We start from the raw sequence: 17,447 nt of genomic DNA on the forward strand, positions 1-17,447 counted from the left end.
AAAAAAAAAAAGAACTAAGGTGATTAAGTTAGAGAGAGGGAGAGAGAGAGGCAGAGAGAAGTGCATGTGTGCGTGTATGTCAGTGTTGGGTGGTTTGGGAGATCCAAGTGTGTGAAGGGGTGTGTGTGTGTGAGTGTCGGGGTTTTGGAGATCTGTGTGTGTGTCTCTCTGTGTGTTTCAATGCCTGTGTATGGGAGTATATCCTTGTGTGAGAGTGTAGGGCTGGATATGTGTTTGTGGGTGTGGTGTGAGTGTTCAAGTGCTTGGCTGCAGGTGTTGGGGGCATCAGAAAAGGAAGATGAGTGCAGAACAGATCACTAGGCTAGACTATGCACAAGCACTATTTCTTTGGAAAAAAATTTAAAAAGGAATCAACTAAACACAGATGATGATGGCCTGAAGCAGGCACCATCTACACTCACGTGCGACTCACTGCAAGTCATTAAGATATAAACATTAAGGTGAAAGGAAAAAGCCTTGTTCTAGCTGTGCCTACCCAAAGTAACAGGTTGGGTGGGTGGCCCTGAGTACACTCCCATTGCCAGCCCAGCAGTGTCCTGTGTGTACAGCAGCCATACACATTCACATACATTCTCAGTGTCAGGATCGGGCACCTTCTGACTACAGACCTCACGACCAGCCCTCATAGTGTTAGTTCCTGCTTCACGCTGAGAAGGCAACAGATATTTAATCAGCCAGTGACACACACACAGCCAGATGTGGAGTTAAAAGTTATTTATTGAGGGAAGACCAGGGATGGTTCACTCGATCCCTCCCCAAATCCCTCCTCAAATGCACCCTGAGGAACAAGAAGAGTAGTTTAGTCAGTGAGATTTTCAGCCTTACTCAGAGGCACAGGAGCCCTCCAGAGTGAGGGAAAGGAATATCTTTTTAGAGGTGCAAAGGGGGGATTATGATTCAGGGTGACAGCATGCTAACCGCAGGGTCAATAGGCAAATGGCATTCATAAGCAGAATGGGGTAAGGTGTTCAGTATCCAGTGGCTGGCTCCTCAAGGGCATGGCTGTGGACCACATTACTTCTGCTTGGTCTTCTGCTGGGCTGGTGCTGGAGTGACCGTTGAAGGGCAGGGCTCAGGCACCTTGGGGTGGCAGGGCTCTGGAAACTTGGGCTGGCAGGGCTCAGGCACTTTGGGGTGGCAGGGCTCAGGCACTTTGGGGTGGCAGGGCTCCTTGGTTTTGGGGATGCATGGTTCTTGGGGTGGAGGCTGGCAAGGCTGTTTCACCTGCTGCTGCTGAGGCTGAGGGGGTGGGGTGCAGGGCTGCTTCTGCTGCTGGGAATTCATGCTTCAAATGTGTTTTTTTCCTGAAGACAGAAAGCTGACACAGTGATTCAATTAAAGAAAGATGAATACAAATTCAATGCCTAATAGATTTTATTTTGGGACCCTTGAGAAGAGAAAGCCTTTCATCTCCCCCAACCCCCCCCAGTACATTTAAAAATGAAATAAACTTGGATAATTTTCAGGTCCTTTTAGGAGGAGGAGCTAAAAGGCAATTTCTTCTGCTCCATTTTATTGGAGTTCTTTTCTTGGCTCCCTTCCTACCCGTCATCTTATATCTGTTCTGGAAAAATGCCCTAAGAAAGCTGGCTTCTGAGGGACATGAGGCCCGCATTTTAGGTCTTTTGGAAAGTGGCATCAGGCCACTGCAGTCTGTCCTCTCCCAGTACCATGTAGAAAGCCTGTGACTTGTAGGATGGCTTTATATTCATCTAAGCCCCTACGGTTTTGCTTCTGGTCTGTGCTTACACGGTCCCTTCCAAATGCTTTTCTTCCCATCTCTGCTTGTCCAAATACTCCTCCGTCATAGCTCACATCACTTGACACCCCCAGGAGGGTCTCCTTGAGCAAGGTTTCCCAAAACTGCACAGCCCTTCCCTGCCCCTCTCCCTCATGCCAATTACTATCTACTTTGCATTTCATTTATTTATATGTATGTATTACCTTCCTGCTAGGTTTTATGTTTGTTAAGTAAGTATGTTAGGCATTGATTTGTCCAAAGTGCCTAGCATACTGTCTTAAATGGAATAAATGCTCATTAGAGATCCATCTAATAAATTAAAATTTCTGTAAATATCTTAGGGGGAAATTGCAGTGTTACTGAGAGTGCTCTGGGCCTGAGCCCTAGTTCTGCTATGAACTTCCCATGGGCACTTGAACAGTCTCCTCCAGGACTCCCAGTTCAATGACTATCTACGGAAGTGGGAGCCCTAACCATCTCTAAGGTCCTTTCAAATCTAGATTGTAATTTAACTTAAAATAAAGATATTCCACTATTCTCTAACTCTCACTGAAACCCTGGATTAACCTTTTTACACATATTTGCCTTTGGCTAATTTCTAATAATGAAAAAATAAACAATTCCCGTTTGTTGCAATCAGAGACTTACTTACCTGGTATATGGAGCAGAATGGGCTGTGTGGTCCCTCGGGTTTGGTGTGAAGGCAATGGCCAGCTGACTTTTATAAGATGAACAAGCCCTGCCTCAAGGAAATAGAAGCTCTCGGGTGCTCTGTTTTCATTCCTCACCTGTCACACATGACTCACACTACCATGCTCATCACCGTTTGGCTCAGCTTTTGTGATGAACGCCATCTGATATTTTTTGCCACTGGCTGACAATGATGTCACTGGCCTAATTTTCACTGCCACCCTCATCCTCAGACCCAGGTGCAGGGCTTGCCTTGAGGGAGGGCTGAGCAGAAGGCTTCATGGAGAGTTTTATTAGTTAACCCTGGGGGGAGACCTGAGTCCTGCTGAGGCCTTGTCACCTGCTGTCCTTGTCATTGAGACGGTTCTGTGGGACAGAGCACTCTTGCACACGTGAATGGGTGGGAAAGGGAGGGGGAGCAGAGGAACTGAGGCGGGCACTCCTTGTATGCCTTGGTGAAGGTGGAGGCTGGAAATGATGAAATGGCCTGATTATAGACCCCTTGTCTCAGAGTCCAAGACCCTTCCATCCATTTCCCCCATCTTTTTCCCAATTCCATTAAACTACACACATTCAAAATAATTTACTGACGGCTTTCCTACCCACCCCTCCCTCTCCCTGACTGGTTGCTAATGTGGGAAAACCTGCTTTCCTTCACCAACCACACCTTTATCCTTTTCCTACTTCAGGAAATTTCAAGGGCTAATCCTTCTGGGATCACCTTTTCCCTCCACTCCACCCAGACATCTGGCCCTGGCCTTTTCCTCCTTTTTAATCAGGCTAGACTGCCCTCAACTGGAAAACCCAAAAGCCTTTTCTACCTGCTTCCCCGCAGCCCATCTATGGGGTCCTCAATGCTGAATCCGTCTCAACTTTTGCCCACTTCCAGCTCCAGCCCCAATATCTAGAGATCCTGCTGGCTACAAGGTTTTCCTCCTCCCTCTGGGTCTGTATCTCCAGGGGGCTTTCTGAGGGTCAGAGCTGTCCCTGCTCAAACCAACGGTGTTCCCACCACAGCGTTTGTTTCCTCATTTATTCAACAAATCTCAGTGGGGAGCCTAACATATGCCCATCATACCTGTCATTCTTTGATGAGGAAGCCCACTTTCCCCCTACAGACCGTGAACTCCCCAGGGTAAGAGACAGAGCACAGTTCAGAGACACCGAGATTATGGATCTCAGGGAGCCTTTAGTCCACACTCCTCAAGGGATGATTGGGGAACCTCAGGTCACAAGAAGTGAAATAACTCACCAAGGTCAAAAAAACAAACCCCAGGAAGAAAAGAATTATACACATAAATCCTGTGTTCTCCTTTGTTTTGATTCCTTATGACTCCCTAATGTCTAAGGAGGAAATTAAGCCCAGGTGGAAAATTGATTAGAGGTGGAAAGGGGAGTGCTTCCTGGCTGAGAGCTGGACCACTCGTAGTTCTGGAAAGTTTTAAGAGTGACAGTGTGAGGACACAGAAAAAGCCTTGCCTTGTGGGTGAGCCTTAATCGGTGCTAAGATAAATCCCTTTAAGTAGAAATAAAGATGCTTAATATTTGAGTGGCTCTAAACAGTGGGTGTTTCTAGCTCTGCTAAAGTAGGAATGGCATGAACTAGAGTAGGTGGAAATAAGGTTCAGTTTATCATCACTCAGGGCACCAGGGTCGGAGAGACGAAGGGAAAAGCCAAAATTAAAAGTCAAAAAATACAGCCAAAACTAAAATGTCTGCTTCGAACCTGAGTTGCTCTCACACTAGGGGAGCTCTCAGAGTGACATCACGACACAGCTGAGGTGAAGGCACTGGGGCAGGCAGTAGGTGATCAGCCCCTGAGCGCCTGCACACACTTGCCTTCACTCCATGATGGTCAGATTCTGAAGAGTCTCCCTGCCAAGGAACTTCTCTTTCCTGGGGACACAAGAACAGGGATTCCCTCAGTCCTTCCATAGGCAATTCCCGTAAAACTGAGGTCCCTGATTCAGAGCTGCACTTGAAACACAAACTGTTACTAGGTGTGGCCTTTGGAAAATCCAAATCATCCTTAAAACTTAGGTGTGCAGATAATTCCTCCTCCTCATCTAACCCCTCCTTTACCCAAACACACACCTAAATGTTTGTGGAGCACCTGCTGGCTCCACAGCTGGTGAACTTGAGGCCAAGGTCAGCCTCCCACTGTGTCCATGCAGCCATTGGTCCCTATCCATCTCCATCCTCACACAGTGCCTGGTGTACAGAAGCTGCTCGGCAATTATAGACTGACTGCCTGGCTGGCTGACCGGCTGACTGAATAAATGAATGAATGACTGAATGGTGTTATTTGTGAAGACAGGTTCAGAGTCTACTTTGAGAATTACCTAGAATCTCTGGTACAGAGTCTGCCCACTGCTCTTCCCACCCACCTGCTTCATTGTCAGACAGTTTAATGCCCCACCTTGCTCCAGGCTGGTGCCAGCCCCATTGGTACACCCGAGCTCCAAGCCTCTTGCCTCACTTTGTTCTCTCCTAGGTCTGTGCCCAGGTCCCCTTGTTCACCAAATCCCCACCCACGAGCCCTGACAGCAGGGGCTGCTGGAACCTGTTGCTATGTCTGGTAGGATTCTCAGCACTGCAGGAACCTGCTGCCTTGTCCTCTGTCCTCTGGTGTCACCCAGCTTGTCTCAGGCCCTGGATGATCTGAAGCCAGCTCCGATGCTGGTGTGCTCTCATGCCCTCCCTGGACCTTAGCCTTGGATGCAAAGGAATTTCCCTCTCCCTGGTTATCAGTCCTGACTAGACAGTCCTGCCTGCCTCAACATGTGCTTCCTTCACCCCACCCAAGCCTGCGTGGGCTGCAGACTCTGGAATTTTCTCTTGGTCTCTGACATTCTTCTCCCTGTGTATCTGAAGCTTCCACAGTGACTTGTGTTAATCTTCCCTTAGAAGAAACTTTGTTTCTCTGCCACTAGGGTTGAGTTAGCTGTTGAATCGGCCCCACAAACTCCCACATAAAGACAGGGGGAAACTGGGTGGCTGCCAACAGTAAATACAGCTCCCCAGATTTCTCAGCCTTGCACAGGAGCCCCCACCTAGGACACAGGAGCTGCTGCTCTTCTGACATCAAAAACTGGCTCTCATTTGTCCCCGGAACTCCCATTGACTCTGAGCAGTGCCTCAGGTTCATCAGTCATTCCTAGAGCAGGGAAGATGGACGGCCCTAAGTCTAATCAGTGATCAGGCTTTTCCCAGCATAGATTACTCTCTCCTCCCCACTACCCTAAAGTCCAGACCCTACAAAGGTCATGCAGAATTTGAACTCCAGGCCTTTTCCTGTGGGGACTGCATATCTAAAGCATGGTAACATTTAGAAATATGCAGTATTAAGACTTTTACCCCCCACCCTTTCTCTGATCACCTTGAGAAGCTAGGGAGACCCCAAGAGTGTCAGCTGCTCCACTCAGGCCATGGTAATTTAAGAAACGTCTCTATAACACACAAGGTCTTCATCTGAGAAAGGGCAAGAAAAGGAGAAACACCAGATCCCAGGTGTTAGGCGCCTCCTGAACACTTTGGCCCAGCAGGAGGAAAAGCTAAGTTTGCAAATGTGGGTGCAGTGGTGGAGGGAGGACATGAAATAGCACCCGAGAAACTCTCCTCAACCCCTCATCCTATAGACAAGGAATGATCTGGTGTGGTGGGGAAAGGAACTCACTCCAATCTTCACAGCCTCTTTAGTGGCAGAATCAGACCAAAACCTGGGATGCCCAATTCCCTTTCCTTTCTACCATCTCTTTAAGAACAGAGCATGTCCCTCACCCTCACTGTTTTTATTTCCAGTCCTTGAATGGATGGACAAAAAAATTAAACTTGGCTTCTGTAGCTTGAGGGATATAGAAATAAAAGGACCCAGGCTTAATGTCTGGCCCAGCTGTTTCAAAGCTTTGCCATGCCCTTATTAGTTGGATGACCTTGAGCAAGTTGCCTAACCTTTCTGCAAGCTATTGTCCTTATCTTTAAAAGGATAACTTTAAATTCTACTTCACAAAGTTGCTATAAAGATCAAATACAATGATGCTTCTAACACTTTAAGAAGAATGAGCTAAATACATCTAGCATGATAATTCTTGCTAGTTTGTCTCATTCTTTCCTCTCCTTCCACTTGAAATCAGATGAAACTTCTTCCTTTTGACTGTGAGTTTCCTTTTTTCCTTTTCACTCTGTGTGTGTGTGTGTGTGTGTGTGAGAGAGAGAGAGAGAGAGAGAGAGAGAGAGAAGAGAGAGAGAGAGAGAGAGAGAGAGAGAGAGAGAGAGAGAGAGAGAGAACAGAGAGAGAGCGCCCAAGGACAGGGCATACTTCTTCAGTGGAGCAACATTCTTGGCCTTTGTAATTGATTTATCTCCCCTCATTTTTTTTACATTCGATTTCAGGTTTACATGTTTACCAAATTGTATCTTGAGTTATTGAACAGTGACAATGACTGCATGGTTCACGTTTTATAGGAGTTGGGGCATGGGAGGTAGCTAAAATTATTGGTGATTATACAAAAACCTGGACAAACCTTAGATAAGGAAACTGAGGCAGAAAAATGTTGAGTGACTCTCCCAACATGTCATAAAGGTCTGATGTGCTAGGGTACAGTCCCTTGAGAACTATGTTGTATTGCTTCTCAAGACTAGTGGGACACTCTATAAACCAGAGGGTGACTCTTAGAAGAGACACTGACTGGATCCCTGTAGTCTCACGCATCTGAGCTGATCGACTGCCTATCTTCCACTAGAGGTAGAGCTTCTCCCGGTATGGATGATCAAAAGACACAGACATATTTTAAAATGAAAAGTATTAGAATCTGGGATGGTTCAGACTGATGTGCTATCCCTCCTATCAGTCATTGCCTCCTGGGCTGTAGAGGGGGGCAAAGGAACAACTGCATGGCTAAAAATTTTCTGCAGAGAATCTAAACCCCATTGGTAGTGGCTGCTGTTTGTGTTGTTGCTGGTCCCTTCTGTTTGCTCAGTTATGCCTGCTTTGTCCCTGATCCTCCTCTGAAAGCACCTTCTCGAGAGTGCAGAGTGATCTCCACAGATTACAGGTTTGGAAACATGAAGTCCTGGATTCAAATCCTGAGTCTGATACTTACTAGCTATGTGTGTGATATCAGGAAAGTTTTCTAATAATAAAAACAGCTACCATTTCATTAGCTTCTGCAAAGTGGCAGACCGTGTTCTAGGTGTGACACTAATTCTCACAATAGCAGTGCAAGGACCAGGTCATTAAATGTAGTCTATAGATGTGGAAGCTGAAGCACAAAGAATAAGACACTTGTTCAAGTTTACGTGGTCAATAATGTGGCAAAGCCAAGATGCAAATCCAGTACCATACCTCTTAAGGCTTTGTGAATCTCAGCGTATCTTACTCATAAAATTTGTCTTTAGATCTGTTATTAAATGAGATTGCATATGAAAAACAACTACTGTAGTGACTAGAACATAGTAGATGGATCATATATGTCAAGTGCATTTCTTCTCCTTAGGGTCTGAACTACAACTGTTATTAGAAATTAATCTTCCATGTCTCAGAAAAATCTCATCATTTCCTTCATTTTTAAAGTAGCCAATCAGTCATTCATTTAACACATATTTGCTGAATGAGAGTCAAATGTCAAGCATGAAGTCCCAGGTTCATGAAGTCTAGTAGGGAAGTAGGCAACATTCTTTGAGCTTCTGGGATCCAAATCTCATCAGTGAGGAGGGTTTACCAACTGACTTAAGCATAAGCATGACTTAGGATGCTCCTTCCAGTGAAATAGAAATACCTAAGGGAAGGACCTGGGGACCTGTATTTCTAAAGTGCATCAGGCGGTTTTAAAAATCAAACCAGTTGGGAAACAGTAGACTCTAAACACAAAGACTTTTCTACCTTGATTGCAATCGACATCATCTGGTATCTTTAAAAAACTATTCATGTCTAGGCTCCACTTCAAAGTTTCATTTAATCAGTTCATTTTTTTTTTATTCTCACATAAAACCAGGATTGAAAAATCACTGCTCTGCCAGAATATCTCAACTTCTAGGACCTGAATCCAACTGGAGAGTCCCAGTCCTATGAATAGGTGGAAGGAGGTGCAGGTGGGTGCTAAGATACCTGGGCAGATATTGATGTTGATGCAACTAGATGCTGATGAATGTGGGTGTTTGGCCTGAGGATATTGGGAGCCTTGGGAAGTAATTAAGTCCCATCTGAGGAAGGCAGAGTACACACACCCTTGAACGTCACTCTTCCAAGCAGGGAATCATCAAAGCGCAAGCTCAAGCTGGCATGGCAGGCTGGTTCTGGGGCCAGGAGATGATCCCAGGTCACCTTCCTGGACATCATCATGCATATGGTATGGAGACCTTCTGGTGAGTTAAAGGCTCATGCTTCCTTCCTCCAGAACATCCTGGCAGGGCCAAATTATGACTTTTGGAGGCACAAAGTACCAACAAAGTATACTGCTGCTGAGGAGAGAAAAACTTTTTGTCTATCCTCTTAGGTTCAGTAATGGGGGCCTGCAAATGTGACTGACAGAAGACAGATCAATAGGAGAAAAGGCATATGATTTATATTGATATCAATATTTTTTACATGCATAGGTGTTTCACAGAAAAGAAGTGAAACCCCAAAGAAGTGGTTAGGTTTGGGAGCCTGTATATTCTTCCTAAGAAAGAAAAAGGGGTTGAGCTTCAAGAGATAATAAATTGTGGAAGATGACTAGGGATTATACAGGAAAACTTCTGAAATATAAGGGCTACATTAATAAGGTTTGTTCATGCAGACTCATCTCAGTGCCAGCTCTCCATCTCCAGTAATAAAATTGGTTCTCTCATCCTGCTCAAGAGAGGGGATAAATTTGTGCTCTGCCTTTAGGCAGATAGGAGGAAGGCAGAAAACTCTTTATGTCCTTGTTGACCCTCAACTGCCTTCAGCTTAAAAGAATACTTGTGCCAAGTGGGACATTTTAGGGTGGCATATTCTGATCCTCGTCACTGCCCTTCAATCCTCCTCTGCCCATCTATATAAGATAAATCTTTATTTTTCAAAATTACCTTAAATTCCTAGTTGCCACTTGTTTTTAAATTTTCTAGTTACCATAGCCTGAAATTGTTCATGGAATCTGATCTTCATTCATTCATTTACTTACTCTCTTATTTTTTGAGCTCTGCTCCTGCCCCAAACACATGTATATCCTCTGCTTATTAGGAAACCACCAGATCCACCCTGATGGGGTTAGAGAGGGTGGGGTAGGGAACACAAACCATACAAATGCAAAAACTCAAAAGAATTCATAAATCGACCTAATTTTATGGCATCCAACCCAACCTCTCATTTTATGGATAAAGGACTGAGGTTAAGGAACTTGTTCTAGGTCACAGATTTATTCAATAGCAGACCCGAAACTAGAATCTAAGTCTCCTCTTTTCTAGCCTGGAGCCTTCCCAGGCTGGGAAACAGATAACAATTATTTATTAGCATAGACTCCTGAGCTACAGTAAAAAGACTTCCATATGGCCACCTTCTACTTCTAGGCAGAGGAGTATCCTTAGCTCGTGCTTTGATAGCCACCTTCCCCAGCTGTAGATGAAAATAAAATCAGTCATTTAATGAGCATATGCTATATGCAGCCACTTTCTGGATATTATCACCAGTCCTCCCTGAAATGCTGCAAATAGTTGTTTGACCCTGACACCTTTTCGCATATGAGAAAACGGGCTTTGGCTCTAAGTGACAGAATGCAATCACACAGCCAGGAAATGGAGAAGCTGAGATTCAACTCTGTTCAGTCTGAAAGCCCCTACCCCTTTTGCAAAAAGAAATGGAATGTCAGACCAGCTCCAATGCAGATGCCCAGGCCTGCTCACTTTGCCTCTGAGGGCCTCCTGGCCAGAACAGGAGGTGGCCGGGAATTTGAGCCTGCTGAGTGTTTGTGACAGATAGATCAGGCAGGGCATTGTTCTGTTTCTGGGGTAGACAGAATTTTCTAGGTAATAAAATGGTGAGAAGGAAGAATACTGGGAGGAGGGTGTATTGAGCTATCCCTTCTCCCCTGGCAGTGTGTGGAGGTTTGTAAATATAGTCTCCTTTCCTCAGAAGAGCACACATGTTTTAATTTTGTTGACATGTTGCGGATGGGCTTTGAAGATACAACGGGGTAGAAAATGGGTAAAGTATGCACACAGATAGTGAGAAAAATAATGGTTTAAGCCAATCAGGATTGAAATATTGCCTAAGTACTTTTTAAATTTATATAACTCTTTTTTAAGAAAAGGAAATATAATATTATTATACAGGAAAATGTACACAGCTCAAAGAATTTGCGTGACCACATCTGTCTAATCAGTTCCCAGATAGACACAAAACTTTGCCAGATCCCCATAAAGCTTACCTTCTAGTCATTCTGACTTCATAAAAATAGATGGAATTATACAACATGTGCTTTTAATATCTGCTTTCTTTCCCTCAAGACTGTGTTTGAAAGATTCATCCATGTTATGGGTAGAGCTTGTCTGATGTCATTGTGTTGTGGTATGCCATTGCATGAAAATTCACAATTAATTTATCCATTCTACTTTTAATGGCTATTTGGAATATTTTTAATTGGAGCTATTACAAATACTGCTATTATAACTGTTTTCATACATGTGTTTTAGCAATTCTATGTACACATTTCTGTTGTGTATACAACAAAGAGTGAAATTGTTGGGATGGGGATGCATATGATCAACTTTAGAAATACTGCCCAGTTGTTCTCTGAAATGGTTGTACAATTTACACTACCTTCAGCAGTTTATAAAAGCTCCTGTTTATCCATATTCTCACCAACACCTGGTATTGTCTTTTTAGTTTTAGCCAGTGTGTTGCATTGTGTAGCAGTATCACAGTTTCATTCTAATTTATGTATCTTGGATCAAATTAAGGATAATTGACATCTCTACAAAATAGTCTTCTGATACATGAACATGAAACATCTCCAAATTTGTGAGTTCTCTCTTAGTTTCTCTCAATAACGTTTTATATTTTTAGTATAAACGTCATATCTTTCATTGCACTTATTGATGCTATTTTAATGATATTTCTATTTTATTGGGGTTAAACTAACAAAAAGAAAAATGCACAAATCAGTTGAGTGTATGTTTTGATATGTGTATGAACCCAGGTAACTGCCACCCACTAGACTGAGAACTTATCCAGAATCTCAGAAAACTTCATGATATCCCCTTCCAATCCGTACTCTCCCCAGTGATGGCCAAGATTTTGACTTCTATCCAACAGACTAGAATTACCCCTGGCCTTTCAGTTTTTAACTCTCTATCTGATGTGTTTGCCAGAGGCCCTCCACCTGGCAGGTTGCAAACTCCACTCATTGTTTCATAAACCTACTAAAAACTCCATTAGACTTTTCAAAGACTTTCGGCTTAGGTATTTAATATCCTGACCTGACCATTCCTAGAATTCATTAAATGTTCCAAGTGGAATGTCAACCACTTGCTTAAAGACCGCCCCCCAGAGCACCCATAAATTCTCTTGGTCTCTCTGTCCCTAGCAATGGTCCTCCACAGTAGAAAGCTTTGGTTTTCATTCTTCTGCTTTTGCCCAGAATCCACAGATTATCCCAGGTAAACATTTGTTGGTTCACCTCTCTGAGGCTGTCCTATCTCTGGAGTTGGAGGGTCCCCAGGTGGGTACAGATAGTTTGTAATTTGGTCTAGATGTACACTAGGCTGCTGGCTTGCCACAGGCTGTCCTGTTTCACCCGGAGGCAGTTCTTTCTTCTGTACTTTTGAAAAGCTAGTCACTGCACATTTGGTGATAGAGAGATAAACAAGACTCCTGTGCTTTCAGGGCTCATAATTTAACTTTTATGTGTTTAATTATGGCTGGGATTTTGACATAAGCCAATGTTGTTTTGTGAACTTCTGAAGGGTGGAATTACATAAAATAATTTCTTCATAAGGGGGAATGGATGCCCACCTAGTCATGCAGAGATGGGACTTTAAACATGGGTATCTCCCCTTCCTCACTGAGTTAATAACTGAGACACAGATCACAGCAGAAATATTCATTGTTTCAATCACCCCTATCTGTCCAATTAGCTGAAGACCATGCAAATCTATCAGCCTGGAACTCAAAAGTCTGTGGGAAGACTTGCCAAGGCCTTCCTGGGAGACATGAAAATGACATGAAACCCCTGAAAAATAGTGTGTCCAAGAAACTGAATAGGGCTTAGATGGAAGGAAGCCAGGAAGGGGACTGCTAAGACAGACCGGCCTCTGTACTTGACAGAGGGGAGTTATTTTAGGATGCAGGGATTGGGGCAAAGAAAGGCTGTCAGTGAATTCTTAGGGCTAGAAGCATTCTTTTTGAATCTTAATTGTTTTTACAATACTTTGACTTTCCCGGTTAATGTTGGTACCCACTAAGTTTTAAGTAACTACTACTTGGAAATATCAGCCATGGATAGCTACTTTAAGGGGAAGTAGAGAAGGTGGCCATTTGTTCCTTTTTAGGCTAGTGTGTTAAGTGAGAAAGCAATTTATGCTTGATGGTGGCAACTGAAACTGAGTGACCAAATCCCAGGAAAAGAATAAAGCTCAAGGGGAGAAAATCGGACTCTGTTCAACTACTCCTTCCTACTCAGGGTCTCCTCTTCAAATACTTTTCTTTCTTTATATCTGGGAGGTATGCTGCTTCTTTCCAATATAGGCAGCTGGTCTCACACGTGGGTCAGGAAGCCAGTTGTAAAAACAGGTTTCTTTCATAAGCTGCGTAAAGTCAGACTAACTGACAAAACCAGGCCCTGTGTACTTTGTACAAACTCTGTACGTGGCCATCCCTGGAACAACATTTCCCTGTGTAAGGAAATGACTTTGACTTCCAAAGAGTACACTGAGACACAGGATAAACTGACTCTGGATAGCTCTGGAAATCCAGCATGGCAGAGTGGAAAACTAAGGTCATTCTAGAACTTGCTACATCTCAGATGAGTGGGTATGAATAAGTAAGTGAATGAGCGTGAGTTAATGAATGAACAAAAACATAAACAAATATGTGAAAAAGTCATTTGCACATGTTTGTAGAAATGTTTTCAGGACTCAGGCCAGTTATGTATGCTTTGTGTGCTTTTTCAGAATGACAACTTCCAAGAGGAAAAAACTGCATTCATCAGGTGGGCTGGGCTTCTAATGGTAGGAGCTAAATTTTCCTCCCTAGATGGGATTAGTTATGCAAGACTCTATTAAACTTTTGTCAATGAGTTGCTGGGCTTGTTTTCTGTCCTCCTTTACCTGAGATATGTCTGGATATGTTTCCCCATTGTTGGTTACCAGAGAGTAACTGTGTCCGTAAGAGTGACTTCCTGAACTCCCAGGCATGTGTGTACTTGCACCTTCACTTCCCTAAAATGTTCCCTCTCTGAATGAATGAATGAATCATAGAATGGGACTGGGAGTGGACAATTAGCCCAGGAAGCAGACACATTTATTACATGAAGCACATTATTTATTGGGGAAAACAGGAGAGAAGCCCAGATTAGGGGGCATCAGGGAGAGGAATGAGGCAGAAACTGTGCGCCAGTCTCTGTGACCCTACTTGTCAGGGTGGAACCCCAGAAAAAGCCCAGACACTTTCCTCACTTTGGGGAATGGATGGGCCTTAGATGTGGCCATGCTGGAGCCTGGAGAGGATGAGGTCTCTCTCATGCCTACCTGGGAGAGCATCAGGGTGGGATATGGAAGAAGCCAAGGTGGTATGTGTGGGGAGGGGTATGATGGGAAGAAATCCTTACAGAGCTTCCTTACATCTTGGGCAGGAGGAGATGGGAGAGGAGGGTAGGCTCAAGAGCTGGAGGGAAGAAGAGAAGGAAGAAGAGAAGGTTCCATCTGATAGCCAGGATGGTGGAGTATGGTAATATCCAGTCCATCCTTACTTCTGTTTACTCTTGGGGGCTTGCTGGGCTGAGGGACACTTCTGCTGGGCTGGAATGATGGTGCCCTTCGGTGGGCATTGCTTCTTGACCTGGGGAGCACATGGATCCTTGGTTTCGGGTGCACATGTCTCTTGACATTTAACAGGGGGTGGCTGACAAGGTTGCTTCACTTGCTGCTGCTGGGCCCTCTGGGGTAGGCCGTGCTGCTGCTGCTGCTGCTGCTGTGAAGACATTGCTCTAGGAACAGGTGAGCCTAAAGGAAACCGGGCAGGGACACTATGAGAAGCATGTCCGATGATTAAAAAGTATCCCAGACATTTTACAAGGTCAAAGCATGCCATCTTAGCTGACAGATCTGGACAATGTCAACTGGTTCCCTTGGATAATGCAGACAATAAGAATGGGCAAGGATGTAGGGGCATGAGGAGAGAACAAGAACAGTCTCTCTTACAGGGAAGCATCGTGGTGTGTATGTGTGTGTGTGAGAGAGAGAGAGATTGGGCTGGACAAGGGGTATACCAAGATTGCAGAGGCCTGATCTCTAATCCTTGCTCCACCCCTGACTCACCACGGGAGGCTAAGGCAAGTCCTATATGGCTATAGGATAGTGGTTCCAGCCCTCTACAAAGAACTGGGAAGCTTAAGGGCCAGCCAAATAGATCACTGGAGCCAAAGGATGATAGGAGGATGTTCAAAGGAAAGAGCACTAGCCAAGAAGGCTCAGGCTTGGGTTCTAGGTCCATCCTGCCATTCACTGCATGGGCAACCTGCCTTCTCTGGGCCTCAGCACCTTTATTAGAAGGATGCTGGTCAGGAAGTTCCCTGAAGCCTTCCCAGCTCTGATGAGTGTCTCGGCTATCTTTGTAGGCAGTGTTCCTTATGGTCTAAGTTAATGATTATAGATGGGAAGTGCAGGCCTCAGAAAGTAAAGAGGTGGCAATCAGAATAGGGAAGAATGGGAGCTGCATAGGATTGAAGACGATGTTTAATATACCTGTTTCCATACACCTGGAAGAAAAGTTTAAAGCTTACTGGTAAGGAAAATGCAGAATAGGGTGTGAGAAAGCCTTAAACAGGGCTCAGAATTGCCACAAAATTCTATAGCTCTAAATATCTCTTCCTTCAACAAGAAAAATCTTCTTGCTGGGGAGTCAAACCACGATCAGGAAAGAAGTCATACCAAGCGAGCAATGGTGTGGAATGGAGATTAAACTTTCTAAGTAATGATTAGTGTGCCCTGTCTGCAATTGTCAGACTTGTGCCACTTCCCTGATTACCCAAGGATAGTAGAGGATCTTGGCCTAGTGGCTCAAAGGAGTTAAAGGAGAAAGAAAGAGCCCCACAAATCCCAGGAGAACAGATGAGTTCCCACTTACCAGAGGCAGCAAGCTGGACCCCAGGAGAGGAGGCTGAGCCCTGTTCCATAGGCAGGCACTCCAGGAGCCTTTATAGAGCCCCCAACCTGCCCAGGGCACTTGGTGTGGTCCTGATTACCACCTCCCAGAGAATTCCTCACCCACTTCTCCCACCTGCACTTCCTCCAGGGACTTGCTTTGCTGAGCTGTTTTGATGAAAGCCACCCACCACATATTTTCAGCACTCCAAGTCCCTGCACCTGAGCTGATTTAACCCACCAAAGGTGTTTGCTCAAACTCGGGGAATCAAGGTCTTTTTAATATAGATCAATTCTATAGATAATATAGATAGTATACAATTACATAGATAATATAGAACAAATTGAAGGAGCTGTTTGCAGGCAGACAGTTATAAGAAATATTGAAGCAAAAAGAGGAAGAGGGAGAGGATGGAGTTTGGGGCAATTCTGACAAAAATGTGAACATCCCCTTTGCTGCAAATTGCTGCCATTTCTCGAGCACTCACTGCGAGGCTAGCACCAGGACCACCCGTCATGCTTATTATTTCATTTCATCTTCACAGCCCCTCTAGGGAAAGTGTCATCGTTACCATTTTGCAGATGAGAAACGTGAGGCTGAGGAAAATTAAACAGGTAGTAACAGCAGAGATGGGATTTGAATTCAGATCTGGATGATTCAATCCCGAGCCCCAGGTACCACTCATCCCCCTTCCTCAATTCACAGTGCAAGTGTCCTTCCTAATCCAGGGAGACAGTTCACGTAGGGTTCTGTGAGGCTTCTCTGGGGCACAGGTAGAAGATGATGTGAATGGTGCCCCAGCACACGGTGGTGCTGTCCCTACCTGCCCACTGGGGGTTGGGGTGCTGAGGAGTAATCGTGTTGGTCACAGAATGTGGGATAGCATTGGTCTCTGTGGTAGACTTGCCGCATAAAATATAGGACATTCAGTTAAATTTGAATCTCAGATAACAGAATATTTTGAAAGTATAAGAATATTCCAAATATTGCAGGAAACATACTAAAAAATTACTTGTAGTTTATATGAAATTCAAATTTAACTGGGCAGGCTCTATTTTTATTTGCTAAATCCAGCAATCCTACTCAGGGCCTTATCTAGGTGGGAGAAAGGAGCTTTGGTCCTTCATATAGCCTCCTAGGCCCTGGGATGGGGAAAGGCAGGTCCTCGGGGAAGCTGGTCCACCTCTAGCCTTCTACCCCAAAGATGGATGTCAGGACGCTGCCCAACAAGAGGCCATGCAAGGGCTCACTGCTGCCATTACCAGAGGAAGGGGTAAGATGGCCTGAGAAATGATAGAAATACTTTAATGTACTTTCCAAAGCATTTTTCAAATCCCTCGCCTCGTTTAATCCACATAACAATTTTACTGACAGTTTAAAGAGGCAGGTCCAAAGAAGTTAAAGGACCTGCCCAACCACATGCAGCTGCTCGGGGTGGAGTTGGGTGGGGGCCTGGCCTGGGGCACATTTCCACTCCATCACCGCGACCAGCATCTCCATGGTGGACAAGTCACTGTCATTGGGTGGGGACCATGACTAATAATGTCTCCTGAGCTTTCTGTCGTATGTGGATGGAAAACTGTTCATTTTTCAGGGTCAGCCTCACTTTAATCAGCCCCTTAACTTTCCCCTCCAGGCCAGACCTCCCCCACTTCCTCCTCCCAAGCCTAGCAACAA

At 44.7% G+C, this 17,447-nt stretch overlaps 2 protein-coding genes across 3 annotated transcripts; both read right to left on the minus strand.

The window, feature by feature from the left end:
- Nucleotides 1-720: 720 nt before the first annotated feature.
- Nucleotides 721-2,600, minus strand: LOC103223986 (cornifin-A). Of its 2 annotated transcripts, none has more exons than XM_007977111.3 (2): nt 2,415-2,598; nt 721-1,339 (listed from the first exon to the last, which is right to left on the minus strand). In XM_007977111.3, exon 2 carries the CDS (start codon nt 1,303-1,305, stop codon nt 1,036-1,038), a length of 270 nt encoding a protein of 89 aa, XP_007975302.1. In that variant the 5' UTR covers nt 1,306-1,339; nt 2,415-2,598; the 3' UTR covers nt 721-1,035. The 2 variants fall into 2 exon arrangements, with proteins under 2 accessions (XP_007975302.1, XP_007975304.1); XM_007977113.3 differs by having other exon boundaries at nt 727-1,325; nt 2,415-2,600.
- Nucleotides 2,601-13,927: 11,327 nt separating this feature from the next.
- Nucleotides 13,928-15,799, minus strand: SPRR4 (small proline rich protein 4). Its single transcript, XM_037997931.2, has 2 exons — nt 15,753-15,799; nt 13,928-14,629 (listed from the first exon to the last, which is right to left on the minus strand). The coding sequence occupies exon 2, from the start codon at nt 14,607-14,609 to the stop codon at nt 14,373-14,375; it is 237 nt and encodes a 78-aa protein (XP_037853859.2). The 5' UTR covers nt 14,610-14,629; nt 15,753-15,799; the 3' UTR covers nt 13,928-14,372.
- Between the last annotated feature and the right edge of the window lie 1,648 nt (nt 15,800-17,447).

The sequence above is a fragment of the Chlorocebus sabaeus genome, chromosome 20 (assembly GCF_047675955.1).
Source record: "Chlorocebus sabaeus isolate Y175 chromosome 20, mChlSab1.0.hap1, whole genome shotgun sequence".
Lineage (NCBI taxonomy): Eukaryota > Metazoa > Chordata > Mammalia > Primates > Cercopithecidae > Chlorocebus > Chlorocebus sabaeus.